This window comes from Myodes glareolus, chromosome 7 (genome assembly GCF_982192425.1).
Source record: "Myodes glareolus chromosome 7, mMyoGla1.1, whole genome shotgun sequence".
Lineage (NCBI taxonomy): Eukaryota > Metazoa > Chordata > Mammalia > Rodentia > Cricetidae > Myodes > Myodes glareolus.
Window position 1 is genome coordinate 24,870,088 of NC_142032.1, and position 19,764 is coordinate 24,889,851.

A 19,764-nucleotide genomic window follows, 5' to 3' on the forward strand; every position below is an offset into this window, starting at 1 on the left:
AATTTATGGCTCTGGTATTAATTTTGATATTTGCTTGTCTGGCAGTTAGCTGTACTGCCATGCCCAGAGAACTTTACAATGATTAAGGAACAACGACATAAGCTGTGCTTCAGGTTGTGTAGGGTGAGCCGCTTCCCTAATGATCATGCAGGTGTATGTCCTTGGAGTACACTGCGGAAAGCCTACTTTCTTCTTCGATGGTACCTATATAGAAGCTTGCTTTAGGAGTTTTAATACCGCCTGGCTACCTCTATAAATATCACTGCCAAATAAGAACTTATGGGCAAGCAAGGAAAGGAAACAAATTCTAGGGCTAGAGAGATGGCTCAGAGGTTAAGAATTCTGTCTGCGGACATGGTGGCCCACAATTGTCCTAACTCTGATTCCAGGGGATCTTATGGCCTCTCTGACCTCCAAGCACACCAAGCATGAAAGTCGAGCAGATATTCAGGCAGGCAGAACATCCATACACAAAAAGAATTTAAAAAATAATTTAATATAAAAAAACCAAATTTACCAATTATCGATTTACCAAGAACATATTAGTAATATCCACAGATTAGATTGACATTTGCAGAGAAATTTATCCATCATTTTTATTAAAATAACATTTCTATCTCTATAATGGGCAAGAGAGATGGCACAAGGAAATTTAATTTCTTTCTATCTTTGTCTTGTCTTTTTTTTTTTTTCTTTTTTTATTCTTCAAGACTGGGTTTCTCTCTGTGTAGCTTTGGAGTGTGTCGTGGAACTCACTCTGTTCTGTAAACCAGGCTGGCCAAAAACTCAGAGATCCGCCTGCCTCTGCCTCCTGGGTGCTGGGATTAAAGGTGTGCACCACCACTGCCCAGCAGGAAATTTAATTTCTTAAAGTAGCGTATTTTCTAATTTCCTATTAAGGTTTAGTTCTTAGTTACAAAGTCAAATCTCTAAAGCCAGGCATAGTGAACAACACATAGCTGTAACCCTGGCCCTTGGAAAGATTATAGAAGATTGTCCTGGGTTCTAGGATAGTAGCTTGGGCTGCATAGTGAGTGGAAAGCCAGGCTGAGCTACACAGTGAGACTGTCTCAAGTATAAGAAGTTATATCACTTTAAAATGTCCACAACACTGAACTCAATGTGAGCACATTTACTCTCTGCATCCGCTCGTTCATTCCTTCTAGGTAAATGCTCTGGTTCTTCATCCGGAAAGGCCAATCTCCAGAAACAGTAGTCAGAAGGGCAAGGGTTAAGATTCCAACTGAATGAATGTATATACACATTTTATTATATACAAAGAATAAAGTTTTAAAAGATAAACAAAATAGAAGTTGTAGTCATAATTGGAAGTCTAAAGAGAGTTTTGTCATTTCTAAGACACAGGCCTTAGAATGGGATCTCTGATATGGCTAAGGGCTGACTGGAGCTCTCCACACTGTGGAGCCGTGAGCACATGGATGGCCAGAGCTGCTGAAGGGACGAGATGCTTGCGCATCAAAGGAGGAACAAATGAAAGTGCTGAAAGAAGGGTCCTTCCAGGGTCGGGTTTATTATGGCAATGATTGCAGAGGTAATCATTAACACATAAGATTTCTAGGGAAGCCCTGGGTTTCTCATAACAAACCTTTCTGCAGGTCACAAATGGTTTAGTGATAGGAACAGGGAGAAAGGAGCTGAGAAGACAACAAAAAGGTAGGTCAGAGGTAAGGAAATACAGACTGAATGCAGCCCTAACAAGACAGGAAGGAATATGGCATTCATCTATTTAAGTCCAGGCCTAGAACAACAATTTCCATATATTTGGTATTTAATAATAATATACAAGAAAAAAATGAAAAAGAACTACTTTATATAATGAGCTAGAAACACATATTCAATGTAAATCCCAAATGAAACCCAATTTACTACATACTTGAACTACAAGGGTGATAAAAAAGAACTTTCAAGTCACCTACATTTACTGTGATGTCCTGACATCGTCTATCCCACTGTAATCTGTACACAAGTTCAAACTGTGGGGGTTCGGCTTTCATTTCTTTACCAAGAAAACCTTAACCCTCAGAGATTTATTGAGGCTCGAAGTGGCAGTCTGCTCTTTGATACAGCGTGTTCTGAGGTCTCTTCCACTTTAGACTTCTCCACGGGGTTAATGCCTCTGTTTTCTTTGTCCTTTCCATGTGGCTTTTTATGCTGTGGTTTTAAGAGGAAAAACAAAGTCACAATAATGTAACATTTGTTAGATGTTGTAACATTTTATTTCCAAGTTTTATATATTACAGGCAAAAGTTTAAATTAGAAAACCACAAAAGGCAAAGGTTCCGCACAAATTTTTTTTTGGCTGGGTTGTTTGTTTGTTTTTGGTTTTTCAAGACAGGGTTTCTCTGTAGCCTTGGAGCCTGTCCTGGAACTAGCTCATGTAAGACCAGGCTGACCTTGAACTCACAGAGATCAGTCTGTCTCTGCCTCCTGAGTGCTGGGATTAAAGACGTGCACCAACATCGCCTGGCCAGCACAAATTTGAGCCAAAAAAACCAAGTACAGCCTTTTTTATTTTACTAGTAATGGAGTAGAAAGAAGTAGTTTGTTTTCCTAAGACAGGGTTTCTCTGTGTAGCCCTAACTGTCTTGAAACTCACTCTGTAGACCGGGCTGGCCTGCCTCTGCCTCCCGAATGCTGGGATAAAGGTCTGTGTTACCACCACTGGCAAGGAATACTTCTTTTTGGTATCATTTTCTAAAATGTAATTGTAAACTCTCCTTTGCGACATTGGTTCTCAACAGCAAGTGATTCTGCCCCCTAGCGGACATTTTAGGACAGTACAAACAAGTGCTCCTAGCACTGCTGAGGACTGGCCCTGGGTGAGTGTTCAAACCCCTGGGCCACCAGCCACAACACTGAATTACCTAGATTAGAATGTCAACAGTGCTGCTTAGAGAGAGGAAGATTTGTCACCATGAAGAAAAGACCATTCTACTTTAAGCGGAAAAGCTGACACGGGCAAACACTTCCATTCTTCCATTTATCTTCCACTGCACGTGTGTCTCACACCAGGTGGTGGTGGCACACGTCTTTAATCCCAGAATTTAGGAGGCAAAGGCAGGCTGATCTCTGAGTTCGAGGCCAGTCTGATCTATAAAGAGTTCTAGGACAGCCAGGGCTACACAGAGGAAACCCTAGAGGGAGGGAGGGAGGGAGGGAGATTGATTTATACTATGCATTTGGGGACTCTATACCTTTGGAAGCCCCCTACTTCAGAAAAAAATTAAAATGCTGCATACTCAATTATAAATGCTGAGACAAATCACAAACCAACTTTTTATAACATTTTAGACTCTAGAGATGTAAATCTTAATACATGTAACTTGACATGTATTAAGGCCCAGAATTCTAACCATAGCACCAAAAGAAATAAAAAGCCACAAACAATAATAAAGAATTGGGCTGCCAGTACCGATCAGTGGTATGACTGACTAGCAAAACCAGGCCAAAAACAAAGATTAAAAGAACAGTGGGGTGAAACTGCCTTGAGATGCATAAAAGACCGAAGGAAATGTAGTTGGATGGTAGTGGTGCACACCTTTAGTGCTCAGGAAGCAGAGACAGGTGGATCTGAGATGGAGGCCAACCTGGTCTACAGATCAAGTTCAAAGTCAGCCAGGACTATGCAGAGAAACCCTGCCTCAAAAGAACAAATAAATAAATGCAATATATATGCATTTATATATAATGTAAAAATAATATACAGTCAGGTGGTGGTGGTGGTGCATGCCTTTAATTCCAGTGCTTAGGGACAGAGGCCAGCCTGGTCTACAGAGTGATATCTAGGATGACCAGGGCTACACAACACAATGAAACCCTGCAATGAAAAATCAAAACACACACTCATTTCAACTGTAATTCAATATTACGTGTCTTGCACAAGGAAATTTTTACTTTATCTATGTTCATATCTTCAAAATACAGGGAAAGATGCCGAGCAGTTTTTGAGGGGAGTTTGTTTGGATACAGGGTCTCACTGTGTGATCCTGGCTGGCCTGGAATCACTTGAGAGGAACCTGGCCTTGAACTCACAGAGATAACTGTTTCTGTTTCCCAAGTGCCGTGATCAAAGGTGTGTGACACCTCACCCATAGCAGGAAGTTTTGAATGGCTCATCTCTGACTGTTAGAAGAGCATGGCGTCATAAACCTGTAACCCCAGCACATGGAAAGCTACAGCAAAGGATGCTACATTCTGGGCTAGCTATTCTACAGAGAGACTGTTTCAAAAGCAAACAAGGTGGTGGACATAGAATCTGTCATAGAATTTAAACGTACAGCATCAGAGAGGCTTGGGAAACCTAGGGACTAATTAATAAGAGAAGAGCCTCCTGTGGGCAGGATAAACCACTAATACAATTTATAGTCCCAAATGTTTAAATCCTTTAACCTTCAAAGTGTAATGAACAGAGATGGATAACAGGACCCACTGGGTCAAGGTACAAGTCAGAGAAATAACTGCTCTACAGTAAGAGGCAGAAATGAGATGAAAATAACAGCCAAAGATTATACCTGCTGACGTCTCTATAGCTTCATCTATTGAAGCTAAATTTTACCTTTATGTATTCTCTAAAAGATTTCTTCATCAATATCTGTCTGTGTACACAATTTAAACAAAAATTATCAAGCCATTTGAAGGGAATGACTAATTCTTTTTTTTGTTGTGCTAACAAGAATATTGGTTTCTTTGTTACTGCTTTATGTTTTGCTTTTAAAGACAGGTCTTGCTTTGTTAGCCTAGGCTAGCTCCTCCTTAGCCTCACAATTGTGGGGACTTCAGGTGTATATCATCATGCTTGGCTAAGCTAGGCATGATCCCTTTATACTAAATAGGAAAACCATGTGAGGGACAGCAGATGAGGAAGGAAGGGTGCATGAAACACATCATCAAATACCTGGAAAAATGGAACACCACCAGTTACAGAGGAACCCACACTGGTATGTACAAATGTCTCTTGACTTAAAAGTTCTTCAGTACATTGTTCCAGAACCTCCTTCTCTTCGTCCATGTCCTAAAATAAGAAGCTGGATGAGTGGGTAATCCACGGCGCTGGATCACACAGATTGGACACGACTGGGATACGCTTTATACAACCCCTGAGGATTGAGTTAGCATACATGGAAAAACTTAGAACAGTGCCTGGAATGCAATCGTAGTTTAAATGCTGGCTTAGAAATTATCTATTTGCCTTTAAAAAAAAAATCAAAATTAATAAGATTAAAAGAAAGGCTTACAAGCCAGCAATTCTCATAGAAAACAGCATAGGACTGAAGAACAAAAAGACACATTCATTACATGAAATCCACATCAGAAGCTTACAGGGCAGGGATGATGACTCAGAGGATCAAGCATTTGTTGTTAAAATGTAAGGATCAGATTTTGGATCCCCAGCCCCCACCTATCATCTTGTGGGTGTGGCAGCCCACCTGTAATCCCAGCACTTAGGAAAGTTGGTAATTAGCAGCTCTGGGTTCAAGTGAGAAACCCTACCTCAATATAGTCAATTAAGAAAGGCATCCAAAGTCAACCTCCCACCTCCATACAGATACATGCATGCTGTATACACATCCCCATGCACATGTGTGCACCCATGTGTAAGATTTATGGGAAAGTTCTAAAATTATGTTTTAAATTTTACCTGACCGGTCTCTTTGTCGTTTTCTGAGCAGTTCAGCATTAATAGGTTGCACTGTTTCTTTTGCAGTTGATCAAAGAGCTGCTCCCGTGGTTCAGTTCTCACCAGTGTTGAAGGATATAAGTAATTTTTCCTCTCTGGTGTCATACCTTTATAGTAGACATTAGGAAAGCCAGGGAAAATTATATGAAATATAACTTTTAAAATTATGTTAAAATGTATACTTTCAAGTGAGTTGTCTTACAAAAATAAAAATGATTTCAATATATCTTTTTTTATCTACCAGGCACAAACTGGTTGAAGCTAGTTACATTTTTTCACATAGTAATATTATTTTTGGGAGGGGGGTGAGTTTTGAGACAGGGTATCTCTGTGAAGCTTTGGAGCCTGTCCTGGAACTTGCTCTGTAGATCAGGCTGACCTCGAACTCAAGAGATATACCTGTTCCTACCTCCAAGTGCTGGGATTAAAGGAGTGCATCACCACCGCCTAACGTTTATTTTTTGTTTGGTTTGTCTGTTAAAAAAAAAGATTGGTTTCCTCCTACTTCTAGGGCTTTATTTAAGTCAAGTCTCTGCTAGAAAGTCATTTCTTTTTCCTTTTTAATCTTATTTATTTATATTTTATGTATGAGTGTTCTGCATGTATACCTGCATGTCAGAAGAGGGCATCAGATCCTATTGTAGAGGGTTGTGAGCCACCACGTGGTTGTTGGGCATTAACTCAGGTCCTCTGGAAGAGCAGCAGTGCTCTAAAATGCTGAGCCATCTCTCCAGCCCCATAATTGAAGATGGAGTCTGCTTTCTCTTTCCCGGCCACTCAATGATCTTTAGTAGAACTGACAATTCGTAAAAGTCATCTTACCTCCAAAACTATGAAGTTTCCATTTCTCAGAATGTACAAACATGTATTAGGCTTAAAAATGAATTTGGGGTATTCTGAGAAATGGTGGCATTATTGGAATTAAAAGTTTTACAATGTGATCACTTTGAAAAGAGTAACCATTTCTCTGTAAATCTGCTGTAGTACCTGGCTCTGAGCGCAGTTACATTTCCTTATACGGGAGTTGCCTTTTCAATTAACAGTCATTTTCATTGATAATTAACAATAAATCTGAAAGGTTGACAAAACTAAAAAAAGTTTTGTGACGTAATTTATATGCCACAAAAATCATTCAAAAAGCGTACAATTCAATGACTTTACAATTCAATGAAGAACCAACTATTAACCTTTGTAAATCAGCTTACCAATCATGATAGTTTACCAATCTTTGCCATTTCTGATCTCTAAAAATGGTGACTTTTTTCTTTTTGGGGGGTGCGGGGTGTTTTGTTTTTTTCAAAACAGGGCTTCTCTGTGTAGCTCTGGCTGTTTTGGAACTCACTCTGTAGACCAGGCCAGCCTCAAACCCAGAACTCAACTTGATCTGCCTACCAAGTGCCGGGATTAGAGGTGTGTGCCACCACTGCCTAGTCTTTAAAGTGGTGATTTCTAAATGATGCCAGTCAAAGAGACAGACAAATAAGATGGACACGGACGAAGTGTGCTTCATGGTGAACTTTGTATTCAACAGCTTAGCTTTTACAGCCGTCTAGCATTTGGGGTATTAAAACATACTTTTAGACACAGTGTTGACTAAATAGTTGGGCAATTTTATTTGTTTTTAAAATGCTTTTTGATCTAGGTTTGGTGTTTTGAAACAGGAGCTCTTGTAGCCCAGGCTAGCCAAAGATGATCTTGAACTCTAAAGATCCTGCTTACACCTCCTGAGGACTGTTATTACAAGTGTGTGCCACCACACCCAACAACTTATTTTTATTTTTTTTCTCTTTCATCAGGAGCCCAGGGTGATCATCAAGTAACAGTTTTCTTTCCTCAGTTTCCTGAGGAAACTACATTGTAAAATGTCATAAACATTCAGACAGCTGGCTTTGTTTATATGCATGCTTTTAAACCACACCAGGCTTAAAAATGACTGTTCTCAACAAAGACAACTGTCTAAATGTTTATGAAATTTTCTATTGTGCCCAAATTTCTAGGAATATACCACCAAGAAGAAACAGCTAAGACTGAATTAAATTATCTTGGTGTTCTAAATTTTCTATATTTAAATTTATTACAGAGAGATGGTAAATTTCTGTCAGACAAAGGCAGGGCTCACTTTCAAACAGTATCTAATACTGTATACAGCTGGATTTAATTTCAAAAACTTTAGCAATTCTAAAATACCCACTGGGAGTAAAAGAGAGTGGCTCAGTGGTTAAGAGCAGACATTACTCTTCCAGAGGCCCAGAGTTAGTTCCAAGCACCACCCTGGGCAGCTCATACCAACCTCTAATTCCAGCTCCAGAGGCACTGCGCTCAAGTGCATGTCCACCCCTCCTCCCCATGTAAGTAAAATAAATCCTAAAAAGTTAAAACAAGATACCTGTTGGGGTGTCAAGTTTCAGATCCTGTTGCAGAAAGCAATTAAGCTTTGTCAAACCCGTTTTTATAGCTTCATCAAGCTCTAGGCTTCCTGCGCTGAATTTCTCATCATCAGACGCTATCTGCTCAACAAAGGAGATGTGCTGGTTCTCAAAAGCAGCTGTATGCCCACTTTGGTTTTCAGTGATCTCTGAACGTGAAGCCTCACAGCATCCATTTACAAACTGCAAATATATAAACAAGCTTTCATTACTAAAGTTGGAAGCAAGTTGGTCCATGTTCCATTTTTAATTACCTTGAAATATTCTATAATAAGTTTTAAAAACACATGTCAAAGTAGAGAGAAGAGGGCAATTAGCCATATATTCACTGCCAAAGGGGATGCTGAGGCTGGAAGCACTCTGACCTGCTAGGCCATCTCTCCCACTACTCATTCTTAACATTACTCCAGTATACAGATGTAAGAAGGCCTGGCTTAAGGAAATTAGACTGAAGGCTAATTTAAATTGCTCTGTAATTTAATTCTTTGTTCTTTTTTAAAGAAACTAGGCCTTAAACTGGACAAGGTGATGCACACCTTTAACCATAGCACAAGGAGGTAGAAGAGGGTCATCCTGGGCTAAATAATGAGTTCAAAGACAGAATAGGGGAGGAGAAGAAAAGAGAGGAAAGGGATTGGGGTAGGGGGCAGGGGAAGGGTGAAACTAGGTCTTTACTCCATGTCTCAAGTTCTGGATTTGATCACCCATCTCTAGTCCAGGTTTTGTTTGTTTATATTCTTTCTAAGACAGTCTTAAGACTGTGGCACAGACTGGACTCATTCAAACTCAGAATCTCCCTGGCCTCTGGCTCTCACGTGATGGTATCACAGGCGTGTACCACCATGTACAGCTTCTATGCAGCCTCAGTTTGATTCCAGAAACCTAAGTAAAAGTGGAAGGAATTGTGTCTCTGATCTCCAATATGTGCCATGGCATGCATGCCTACACATACAAACCATGTACACAAACACAATAATAATCACTTTAAGAGGTGAAGAGATGCTTAGTAGTTAAGAGCACTTGCCTATCCTCAGGACTCCAATGCCAGGGCATCAGATGCTTTCTTTTGACCTTCAAGGGTGTTCTTGCATGAGTGTATGCATGCACGTGTGCGCTCGCTCTCTCTCTCTCTCTCTCTTTCTCTCTCTCTCTCTCTCTCTTTCTCTCTCTCTCTCTCACACACACACACACCAAATAAAGCTTTTGAATACACATCAAATAAAAGAAAACTTTTTGTTTTTTTCCAGACAGGGTTTCTCTATGTAACAGCCCCAGTTGTCCTGGAACTAGCACTGTAGACCAGACTGGTCTTGAACTCACAGAGATCTGCCTGCCTCTTCTTCCCAAGTGCTGGGATTAAAGGCTTGCACCACCTATGTCCAACTAACATAATGTTTTAAAATAGATTCTAAGTCAAGAATATTTTCATTTCTGATTATATCTATTCTCCCCCAAAGTTAGTCCAGGCACAGACATATTACCTCCATTAAGTTCTGAAGTTCCTCTTTCCTCTTGCTTAAGCAGGATGCCCACTGTTCAGAAAATCCAACTGTGCTTGTGTTCAAAGCTTCACACCTCTGTGTGGTCTCCTGAGATACAGTTTCCAGGTTGCTGTTGAGTGAGTCGCAGTGCTGTATAGATTCTTCAACCAACTGTGTGCCTTCTTGGCCAAAATGTCTGAGTTCTTGTAATAATCCATCAGAATCAACAATTAGTTTTTTACTTTGGACTGTTGTCTTGTTGATTATATCTGCAGACTTCCTATAGAAAAACAGAACAGAACAGAATAACCCTAAGTTCAAGGGCAGCCTGGTCTACAAGTCACAGTCCAGAGCAATGGAGCTACAGAGTAAGACTCTCAAAAACCAAACACTAAAACAAAACAAAAACCTCTGGTTATCTGCAATCAATCATCACTCACGAGAGTCAGGAAAACTACAAGTTGAAAGAGAAAGGCAATCAACAGATGCCAAGAACAAGAACACTTTAGAGTTATCTGGCAAACTTACAGGAGTCATTGTGAAAATGTCTCAAAAAGCAGTCAAAAGCCTTGCGCCTGTGATTTCAGCACTTCGGAAACTGAGCCATCCTGAGCTACAGTGAGGTCCTGTCTCAAGAGCAGGAGGGTGGAAAGGAAGGAACACATTTATACACATACACACACACACACACACACACACACACACATACACATACACACAAATAAAATGTCAACAAATCACTAACTAATTCACTGGTAAACAAACCAGAATTGTTTGTAAAATTTGAAGTTTTTCTTCCTTTTGAAATTCATCCCAGGTTTACAGAAACCTTCAACAGAAGTTAAAAGTATCTTACTGCTCTGTATTTTCCTGAATTCTGCTCAGTGGTTTCTGGATGTCTTCACACTTCTTCTCCAAAGCACAGAATCTCTCTGTCCAAATATTAACTAACTGAGAAAGTTCCTGAAAGGAAGATTGAGGGAGGAAAAGATTTGAAATGGCAATATTTAAATGCTGACTTTCAGAATAGGAATGATGACAGGTTAGAATTTAGAACTTGGTTTCTGGGACGGGGTCTCATAACGAACTCAGCCACTGCGTGCTGGGATTACAAATGCATAACACAACGCTCAGCGGAACTACATCAATTCTTTTGTTCTTGTTACTGGTTTCTCGAGACCAAGTTTCTTTGTAGTCCTGGATGTCCCGGAGCTCACTCTGTAGACCAGGCTGGCCTCCAATTCAGAGATTCTCCTGCCTCTGCTTTACCAGTGCTGGGATTAAAGGCATGCTCTACCACCACCTGGCTGAACTATATAAATTCTTGACAAAGAAAAAATTTTGTTTTTTCATTTTTCGAGACAGAGTTTCTCTGTGAAGCAATGGCTATCCTGGAACTAGCTCTACAGTCCAGGGTGGCTGTGAACTCACAAGAGATCAACCTGCCACTGCCTTCCAAGTGCTAGGATTATAGGTGTGCACCATGACAAAACACTTTTTTTTTTAAAAAAAGAAATCTATCTATTTATTATGTATATAGTATTCTTGGTATTCTGTCTGCATGTATTCCTGCAGGCCAGAAGGGGGTACCAGATCTCATTATAGATGGTTGTGAGCCACCATGTGGTTGCTGGGAACTGAACTCAGGACCTTTGGAAGGGCAGGCAACACATTTAACCACTAAGCCATCTCTCCAGCCCCGACAAGACATTTTTAATTTCACCTCTCACACACAGAGGAGAGTCCTAAAAGGAGTATTAAAAGAACATTTTCGAACTTGAAAAAAAAAATTTAAAAAAAGAGTAAAGAATTAACAAAAATTTTTTCACTTAATAACCAGAGTGTGTGATCCTGTTGCAATCGGCTCATTTCCCAAAGCTTTATTATCATTCATTACGACTAAGAATAACAGATGCTGGAGCTTGGTGTGGTGGAACACACCATAAACAAAGTCAGGAGGCAGAGGTAGGATGAGCAATGATACAGCAATGAGAGAAGTCAGGGCTTAGTTTATCAGAGGGAGTAACTATCCATGTCACTCTAGAAAGAACTTGCAATATTTTCCCTTAAAATGCTACAGCAGCCTTCCTCTATGGGCGTGGTTTCTATTCCTTTCTTCTTGCTGGGAAAGGACCATTTTGTTTGTCAGAATGTTGTTAAGCACAGAGTTCCATATGCAACAAATTCTCAAATATTAGCTGATCTAAAGAAGTATTCCTAATTACTTCACACAAATCACCATCAGAAACGACAGCAGTTGTGGTGACCTCAGGATTCCATAGTGGTTTTGCAGCATTCAAACCATGTGACATTCGATCGAGTGATACCTGCGAATGGGTTTCCTTTACTGTCCTCAGGTCTTCATTTAGGGTCCCACAAAGCTTCTGTGACTCAACCAAGGAAGAAACTGTATGTTCTTGGAGTTCATGCAGATTATTGCACAATATGCTGAGAAAACTGTCTATTTCTCTTTTTTGATCTTCTATCTTTAAAGAAAAAAATGTTAGTTTCTTTTTTAGGTAACCTATGAAATTTGAGGTATTAAGAAGATAACATTTGTACCTTTTCAGCCATTGTCAATGAACTCCTGAAAATATGCTGCAGTTGCCTGTTGATATTCAAGATGGAAACCACACCAGGGGCTAAGATGGTCCTCAGGGAAGCGAGAAGGTCAGTCACAAGTTCATTCTGTTTTTAAAAACAAATGCATACTTAAAAAGGTTTTATTTCTATTAACTTGGATGATATCTCAGATACTTAGCAACCAAACACCAACATTCAAAATTCTTAATTGATATTTCTTTATAACCTAAAGTGACATAACTGAATATCTAAAATTTATATCCTGCCTAAAACACTTAGTCCTGCTCCACTAACTAAAACAATGTTCACTAAGTGTAGTAAATGTTGAATTAATTTTGTGTTCTGTGTTTGTTGGGTCTTGTAGCCGAGGATGCTCTTGAACTTCTGTTCCTCCTGCCTCCACACTACCAGAATCACAGGTATGTACCATGATGCCTGCCTTTTATAGTCAATTTAACGATCTAAAGTACAGTTAGAAGAAGAGAAAATGACAGTAAAGTGTTAAGATTCTAGCACTCCGGTTTCCCACCATGAGGGAAAAAATCTATAGATACATTTAAACATAATGAATTTTAAACAGCTTTAAGTTATTGATCAAAAAAGCTAAGCCCAAAAGTCATTAAGAGTAGGTCTTAGGGGGTTGGAGAGATGGCTTCTGCAGAGGAGCAGCACCCACTTTAGATGGCTCACAACTGTCTGACTATGGCTCCAGGGGATCTAGTGCTCTCTTCTGACTCCACAGGTACCTGCACCCACTTGCATATACCCTCCCACCCCCACATACACAACAACAAAAAAGCAGACTTTCAAGAAAGGCACCATAGCTCATGCCTGAGACAATGACATTCAAGAGGCAAAAGCAGGATGATTAGCTTGACACCTAAAGCAGCCTGGACTAAAGAGTAAAGTGAGTTCTAGGTCAACCCGAGATACAAAGTAAGACCCTGCTTCAAAACAGTAGGGGAGACAGGAAAACAAACTATTAATCTAGAAGTATTTAACTATGAAAATCTTGAGCCCTACAGCCTACTGCATTGGAACTTGTGTGTTTATGTTCTTGAAGAGGAACGTGTGAAATTGAGAATATAAAAGATCCTTTCACTAGGGAAAGGGCAATAAATAAATACAAAATCTAAGCATAAATGAGTTCGTAATGCTGCAGTGAATTGTTTGTGGTATAAGCATCAGGACCAGAGTTTAACCCCCAGAGTCCACATTACCAAAACAAGCTGAGTATAGCATGAAGGAAAGCAGACAGGCAAATCCCTGGGGCTGAGCAGGTTAAAGAGCTCACTTCCAAGCCAGACACACAAATCCATATGCAGAACCCACGTACAGGTTGAGGGAGAGACGCCAGTTATCCCGACTATCACGTGCATGACATGGCAACATACACACCATACACACAATAATAACAAATCGAATCTTTAAAAACATAGCACCTTAAGAGAGGTATCTGAAGTTCTGTTCTTGACTCCTTATCCATTCATGCATACATGTACACATACACATGTACACATATACACACACACACACAAGAAAAACAAAAGGGGAAAAACAAACAAATGAGAGAAATGAGTAAAGCAGTGAAGAAATTCCTGTGAGAACAGTGCTCATCTCTTCCTTTGATTCAAGCAGCACCCCCTCCCTGTTTGGTTTTGTTTGAGGTGGTCACACTATGTAGCCCTCCCTGGCTATCCAGGAACTCTCTATGTAGACCAGGCTGACCTCAAACTCAGAGATCTGCCTGTCTCTGCCTCCTGAGTGCTGGGATTAAAAGTGTGCACTGTCCAGCCACTGTCCAGCTATGATGACTTTTTGGCTTTGGTTTGAACACAGGATCTCCAACTCGGACTGGGGATGGCAATCTCTATATAGCCTACACTGGCCTCAGATTCATGATCCTCCTGCCTCAACCTCCCAAGTGCTGGAATTACTGCTGTATGCCATTATGCCTGGCAGTATGATTAACTATGGAACCACAGAGAAAAGCTTTTATAGTAATGCCTAGCGGGGCTTAGTCATGTAGATCTAATGCAAAGAATCATTATACGATCCTAGATTCTACCTGTTTTTCTGAATCACTATTACATTACCAGCACACATTATTTAAGTTTTAACCTTAGCTGCCCAGGAACCGGCAGTACGGCTCAATGGGTAAAGCACTACTGCGCAAGCCTGAATACCTCTGCTTGACCCAGAACCTATAGTGAAAGCGCTTTGAAATTTTGTCCCTGGAGCTCAGAGGTGTTGTAGCATGCACCCTCCCTCAAGTCCACAAACCCACACTAGTGAAATAAAAAGAAAATGGGCTACTTATGTTTGGTCTTTTGTGCTAAGTAAGAAACCAGCTACCTGCCATCCCCTGTTGGGTGAACTAGCTCTAGCTCTGGTGAAGGGGCCAGATAACAAATCTTCCTAGGCTAAAACAACAGATCTCACATCTCCTGAATCCACCCGAGCTGCTCTTTGTGACAAGAAGGCTTATTAATAACTGCTGCTCTTGGGGCTGGAGGAATGGCTCAGAGGTTAAGGATGCTGACTGCTCTTCCAGAGGTCCTGAGTTCTGTTCCCAGCAACCATAAGGTGGCTCACAACCATCTGTAATGAGATCTGGTGCCCTCTTCTGGCATGTGGGCATACATAGAGGAAGAACACTGTATTGTATACATAATAAATAAAATCTTAAAAAAGCCAAAACTGCTGCTCTTTTGTTTGTGCAGGGTCTCACTAGCTTTGAACTCACTAAAAACCAAGGGTGGCTCTGAACTCCTGATCCTTCTGCCTCCATCTTTCAAATGCTAAAATTGTAAACATGTGAATGATAATGGCTTAATTATTCCTATTTTCAACTACACCAAAGGAGTGGAAACACTTTCAAAGTTTAGTCACATCCTGTGGCAAACAAGCCTTTCTGTGAGGGGAAAACAAAAGCAAAGGTTCCTAACTGTTTCTGGCAAAGCTTAAGCTAAGAGCACTTAATGCCATTTCTGATGGCCAGTGACCCTTTGAAAACATTAACAGATTTACTAACAATCAATCCTTGCAGCACAGTTTTACTTTGTGCTGCTAGAGACTGCTCCTCCAATATCCTATCAGAGATCTGGGAGACTCGAGCCGACACGTTTTGTGGAACAGACATGAGAGATCCGAGTGCTGTCGTGGTAATGGTGTCTAACGCAGAGACACTGGAAGACATCAGATTACCTAAAAGAGAGATGTGAACTTTAGCATACATATATTTAAATGCAGTTAAGATCACTTTCAATAAGTTAAAATCAATCTTTATTATGGAATTTCCAATAACTATATTAAAGAATTAAAGAATTATCTTACTACATAATAAGATTTAAATATGGCAGGTAGTGGTGGCACACGCCTTTAATTCCAACACTCAGGAGGCAAAAGCTGGTGGATCTCTGTGAGTTCAAGGCCAGCCTGGTTTACAGAGCAAGTTCCAGAACAATCAGCATTACACACACACACACAAAAAAAAAAAAAAAAAAAAAAGACCCAACTGTTCCAAAAATATATGGGGGGAGGGGTGAAGAAGAAAAGAAAAAAAAAGAATTAGAAAATTCTTAAAATTAGTACCTAAACTGGGTGGGGGTGGTAGTGCACACCTTTAATCCCAACACATGGCAGGCAGTGATGGCACACGTCTTTAATTCCAGCACTCAGGAGGCAGAGGCAGGTGGATCTCTGTGAGTTCAAGGCAAGTCTGGTCTACTTCCAGGACAGGCTCCTGTCTCTAGATAGATAGATAGATAGATAGATAGATAGATAGATAGATAGATAGATAGATATAGATAAAATTAGTGCCTAAAATACAGTTTTATAGTAGACAGAAATTTATGAAAAAGAGAAAACTACACCTTATTAGGGTGAAACTCACTTATAATCCCAGCACTTTAGAGGTCAAGACAGAAGGGTCAGGTTCAGTTACCTAGTTCAAGGTTACCTTCAGTTACTTGGTGAACTGGAGGTTAAACTTGTTCCATGATACTTATCTCAAAAGACAGCATAAAAAACAATGCGTACACACGCTCTGACAATACAGCAAATCTTTAAGATATGCCTTTCCACAAGAGAAATGTTACAAGATAATTTATTCAAAGGAAATATCTAGGAAATGGACTGGGTAAGCATTGGCCACCACGCCTAATGACCAGAGTTCAATCCCTGGAATCCACATGAGAGAAAGAGAAAAGGAAACCTCCTCTGATCTCTGAGTGTGCGCAAACACACACTTAGCCAAAAAAAAATTTCAATTTTTAAAATTATTTTTTTATTTTGTGTGTATTTATGTCTGTGCACTAAAGATGCAAGAAGAGGATGTCAGATCCCTGGAACTGGAGTTAAAGGCAGTTGGTAGCTGCCATGTGGGTGCTGGGAATTAAGCTACCCTTTCCAGCCACAATTTACACATTTTTAAAAATAAGAACACTTTTAGGAAGGGATCCAAGAAATTAAATAGTAATACCTCAAAGAAATTAGTCAGATTCAGTGATAAAGATAAATTTTATTTCTAATGATAATATGCTAATTTGGTAAATTTTAATTTATAGACGACAGCCTAAAATCAACAACAAACATCTAAAATTTGTTGTAAAAAAGGCAAAAACATTAATCTCTTGCCTAAACAGCTAACATGCTCAATGTGACAGGTACCAGTGACACTGTCACCTAAGTTATTTGTTTTTATTTGTTTAAAATAGTATTGAATTGTTAATTTTAAGATGTGTTTGTTGGCTCATACCTGTAACCCTCAAGATGAGGCAGGAGGATCACAAATTCAAAGCCAGCTACAAAGTGAGTTTAAGTTCAACTTGGTTAACTTGGTGAGACTCTGTCTCAAAACAAACAGATTAAACAACAACAAAAAAAAGGCAATGGTCTCCAGGTTTCGCGTGGTCTCCCCTTCTTTTTCCCTCGCTCCCTCACCATGCTTTTCCGGTGCCACCCGGGAGCATGCATTAAACATGGGCACCTTTATTGGGTTTAATTTGCTCTGATTGAAATTATTTGCATTTTTTTCTTTGCCAGGAATTTATATAGTTCAGCCAGGTGGTGGTAGAGCACGCCTTTAATCCCAACACGGGGAAGGCAGAGGCAGGAGGATCTCTGAGTTGTAGGCGAGCCTGGTCTACAGAGTAACCAGACAGAGAGATGCCACCTCCCACAGCATCCTATAGCTCCTCCAAGAAGATACATGGTTGCAAAAGACCTTTCACCTTGAGGCTTGCCTTTAGGTTTGGCAAAGCCACCCACACAGCAAAAAGCAGCCATCCACCTCTTGAGCTTCCTGGATGCCACCCAGGGAATCAAATCATCTCATCTGGCCAAGACAGGTGGACTAAATCTTCCCCCAACAGGAAAATCTTTTGGCGTCTGTACTCAGCAGCTAACAGCAAGCAGTGCTTCTAGGCTGGTGTTCTCCAAGGACTAAGGAGAGACTTGGGATTACCTATGTAGCTAAAAAAGCTGTCTCATTTCTGCTCACTTACCCTCCTTAGATCTGTCTAATGGCATTGATGACTTAAAGTACTGATAGCTCATTACTTCATTTGTTAAGTTTCCTGCTAAAATACAGACAAGTGTGCCTCCTTCACAGGCTTTATAGTCCAGGACTCGTAGGTTTCAGGTATATCTTCAGAGGTTCAGAGTTTTCAACTCTCTTTAATTGTTTTTTAAAATGTTCATACCTTTTAACCTAAAGCAATAGCCTTTTGCTATGACACCAAGATGTAAATCTCTGTTTCAGTTCTCTTACAGGTACCTACAAGTTCCTGAAAAAAAGTTCTGCTGCCTGGTAAAAACTAACAGTCTTCAGGGCGTATTTTAGCCCCACCGATTTTCAAGCATATTTTACAGGTCTCTCCTGCTGTCTGGGCCAAGACCAACTTACAAAATGCTCTCCAGACAATGCCAACACATGCACTAGCTCCTAGGACTTCACCATTGGTACCAACTCTCCAGGATCAAGGACACCTACCAACTAAAATCTGGTTTTATCTGCTATTGTGTCCCAATTATACACCCAAGCCTCACCTGTACAACCAGGGCACTTCTCTGTCCCATTTTTCTGGCAGTTAATGACTTCCATGGCTACCCCATTCATAGGGCCAATCTCGTAGCCACCTGCCTTCTCATCTCCCTCAAGAAAGAGCTGCCTAAGGTCTCCAGGATGACAGTCAACCAAGTGCCTCTCCAGCCACACCTCTGGCTGAAAGTGACCTCACCAACTCCCAGCTCTCCCCTCTCCCATGTCACCCCATGCCCACAGGATACAGCCAGACTTGAGCCAGCGCCCCTTTATCTAAGGAGTCTAAAATGTTTGGTTGAGGGCCTTCACCTCAGCTTGCTGGCACCCCCTTATCCAAAAAGCTTGGAATGTTTTGTCGAAAGGATCACCCCAGCTCTTTAACACCCTTTATACAAAGAGTCTGGATTGTTTGCCTGGAAGCTTCACCCCAGCTCCCGGAATAAGATCCTGCCCCAAGGATGGTCAAGAAAGCCTGTTAAACATAACCCCTCCCCAGGGAAGGTCAAGATCGCTCCTCTGATACACACCAACTTTAAGACCAGCTTAGGATACCTGTGACCCTGCCTCAAAAACAAACAAAAAAGACCAGAAAAGCTGAGTTTAGTGACACTCTTCTTTTAATCCTAGGTCTTAAGAAGTAGAGACAGAAGGATTATTAAAACCAGCTGGTGTAATGGTGGGGGAAGGAAGAAAGAGGAGAGACTGAGGAGAGGAGGGAGGGGAAGGAATGGGAGGCAGTGGAGGGGGGAAGACGGGGGAGAGAGGGAGGAAAGAAGGTAGAAGGCAGAGAGAAGGTAGAAAGAGATGAGAGTGTGAGAGTAAGGGAGTGAGACAGCCTGGGGTTCAACTGAGCCAGCCAACCTCGTCTACTTGGTCAATGAAAGATTTTGTCTCCAAAGAAATAAGGTGGAGGGCTAGAGATGGTCCAATGGTTAAGAGTATATATTGCTCTTCTAGAAGTAGAGTTTGATTCCCAAGCCCATTATCAGGTGGCTCATATTCCAATGGAGGTAATCCAACACCTCTAGCCACCCTGGGTACATGCACTCACACATACAGACATACTCAAATACATGCAACCAAAAATAAAATAACTCTTAAAATTAAAAAATGGATGGTCCCTAAAGAATAGCATTTAAGGTTGTTCTTTGGCTTCTATATTCACACACACACACACACCCGACACATACCCACAGAAATGCTTAAACTTACCAAACAATGTCTTATGAACTTCTAGCATGGCCTTGTGTTTTGCACTGCCATCCTTAATTAATTCTTCCATATTATTAAACAGACTGTTGAGGTTTTTGCCAAAACTATCCTGAGCTTCAGCATTGTGTGCATCAATCGCCCTCTTACGGTCCAGTTTAGAATGGAGACCAGATACATCCTTGGTGGTTTCTTTAACTGTGTTAAGTAACTGTATGTTTAAACAAAGAAACAAAATGAAAAGATAACATAAAAACAGTCTAATCAATGTACCCGTGCTCCATAAGGCTCTGTCTCTGGTGAGAACAAGACACACTAATG

At 40.6% G+C, this 19,764-nt stretch overlaps 1 protein-coding gene across 1 annotated transcript in view; it reads right to left on the minus strand.

Annotated features, from left to right (window-relative positions):
- Positions 1 to 477: 477 nt before the first annotated feature.
- Positions 478 to 19,764, minus strand: part of Kif11 (kinesin family member 11) — a 44,964-nt gene continuing 25,677 nt past the window's right edge. The window contains exons 13-22 of the mRNA XM_048438923.3: positions 19,447 to 19,654; positions 15,223 to 15,395; positions 12,168 to 12,293; positions 11,933 to 12,091; positions 10,462 to 10,568; positions 9,606 to 9,885; positions 8,085 to 8,307; positions 5,660 to 5,805; positions 4,916 to 5,032; positions 478 to 2,172 (exon numbers count right to left, since the gene is read on the minus strand). Coding sequence (XP_048294880.3) covers positions 2,041 to 2,172; positions 4,916 to 5,032; positions 5,660 to 5,805; positions 8,085 to 8,307; positions 9,606 to 9,885; positions 10,462 to 10,568; positions 11,933 to 12,091; positions 12,168 to 12,293; positions 15,223 to 15,395; positions 19,447 to 19,654 — 1,671 coding nt within the window. The 3' untranslated portion in view covers positions 478 to 2,040. The remainder of the gene's footprint in view (positions 2,173 to 4,915; positions 5,033 to 5,659; positions 5,806 to 8,084; positions 8,308 to 9,605; positions 9,886 to 10,461; positions 10,569 to 11,932; positions 12,092 to 12,167; positions 12,294 to 15,222; positions 15,396 to 19,446; positions 19,655 to 19,764) is intronic.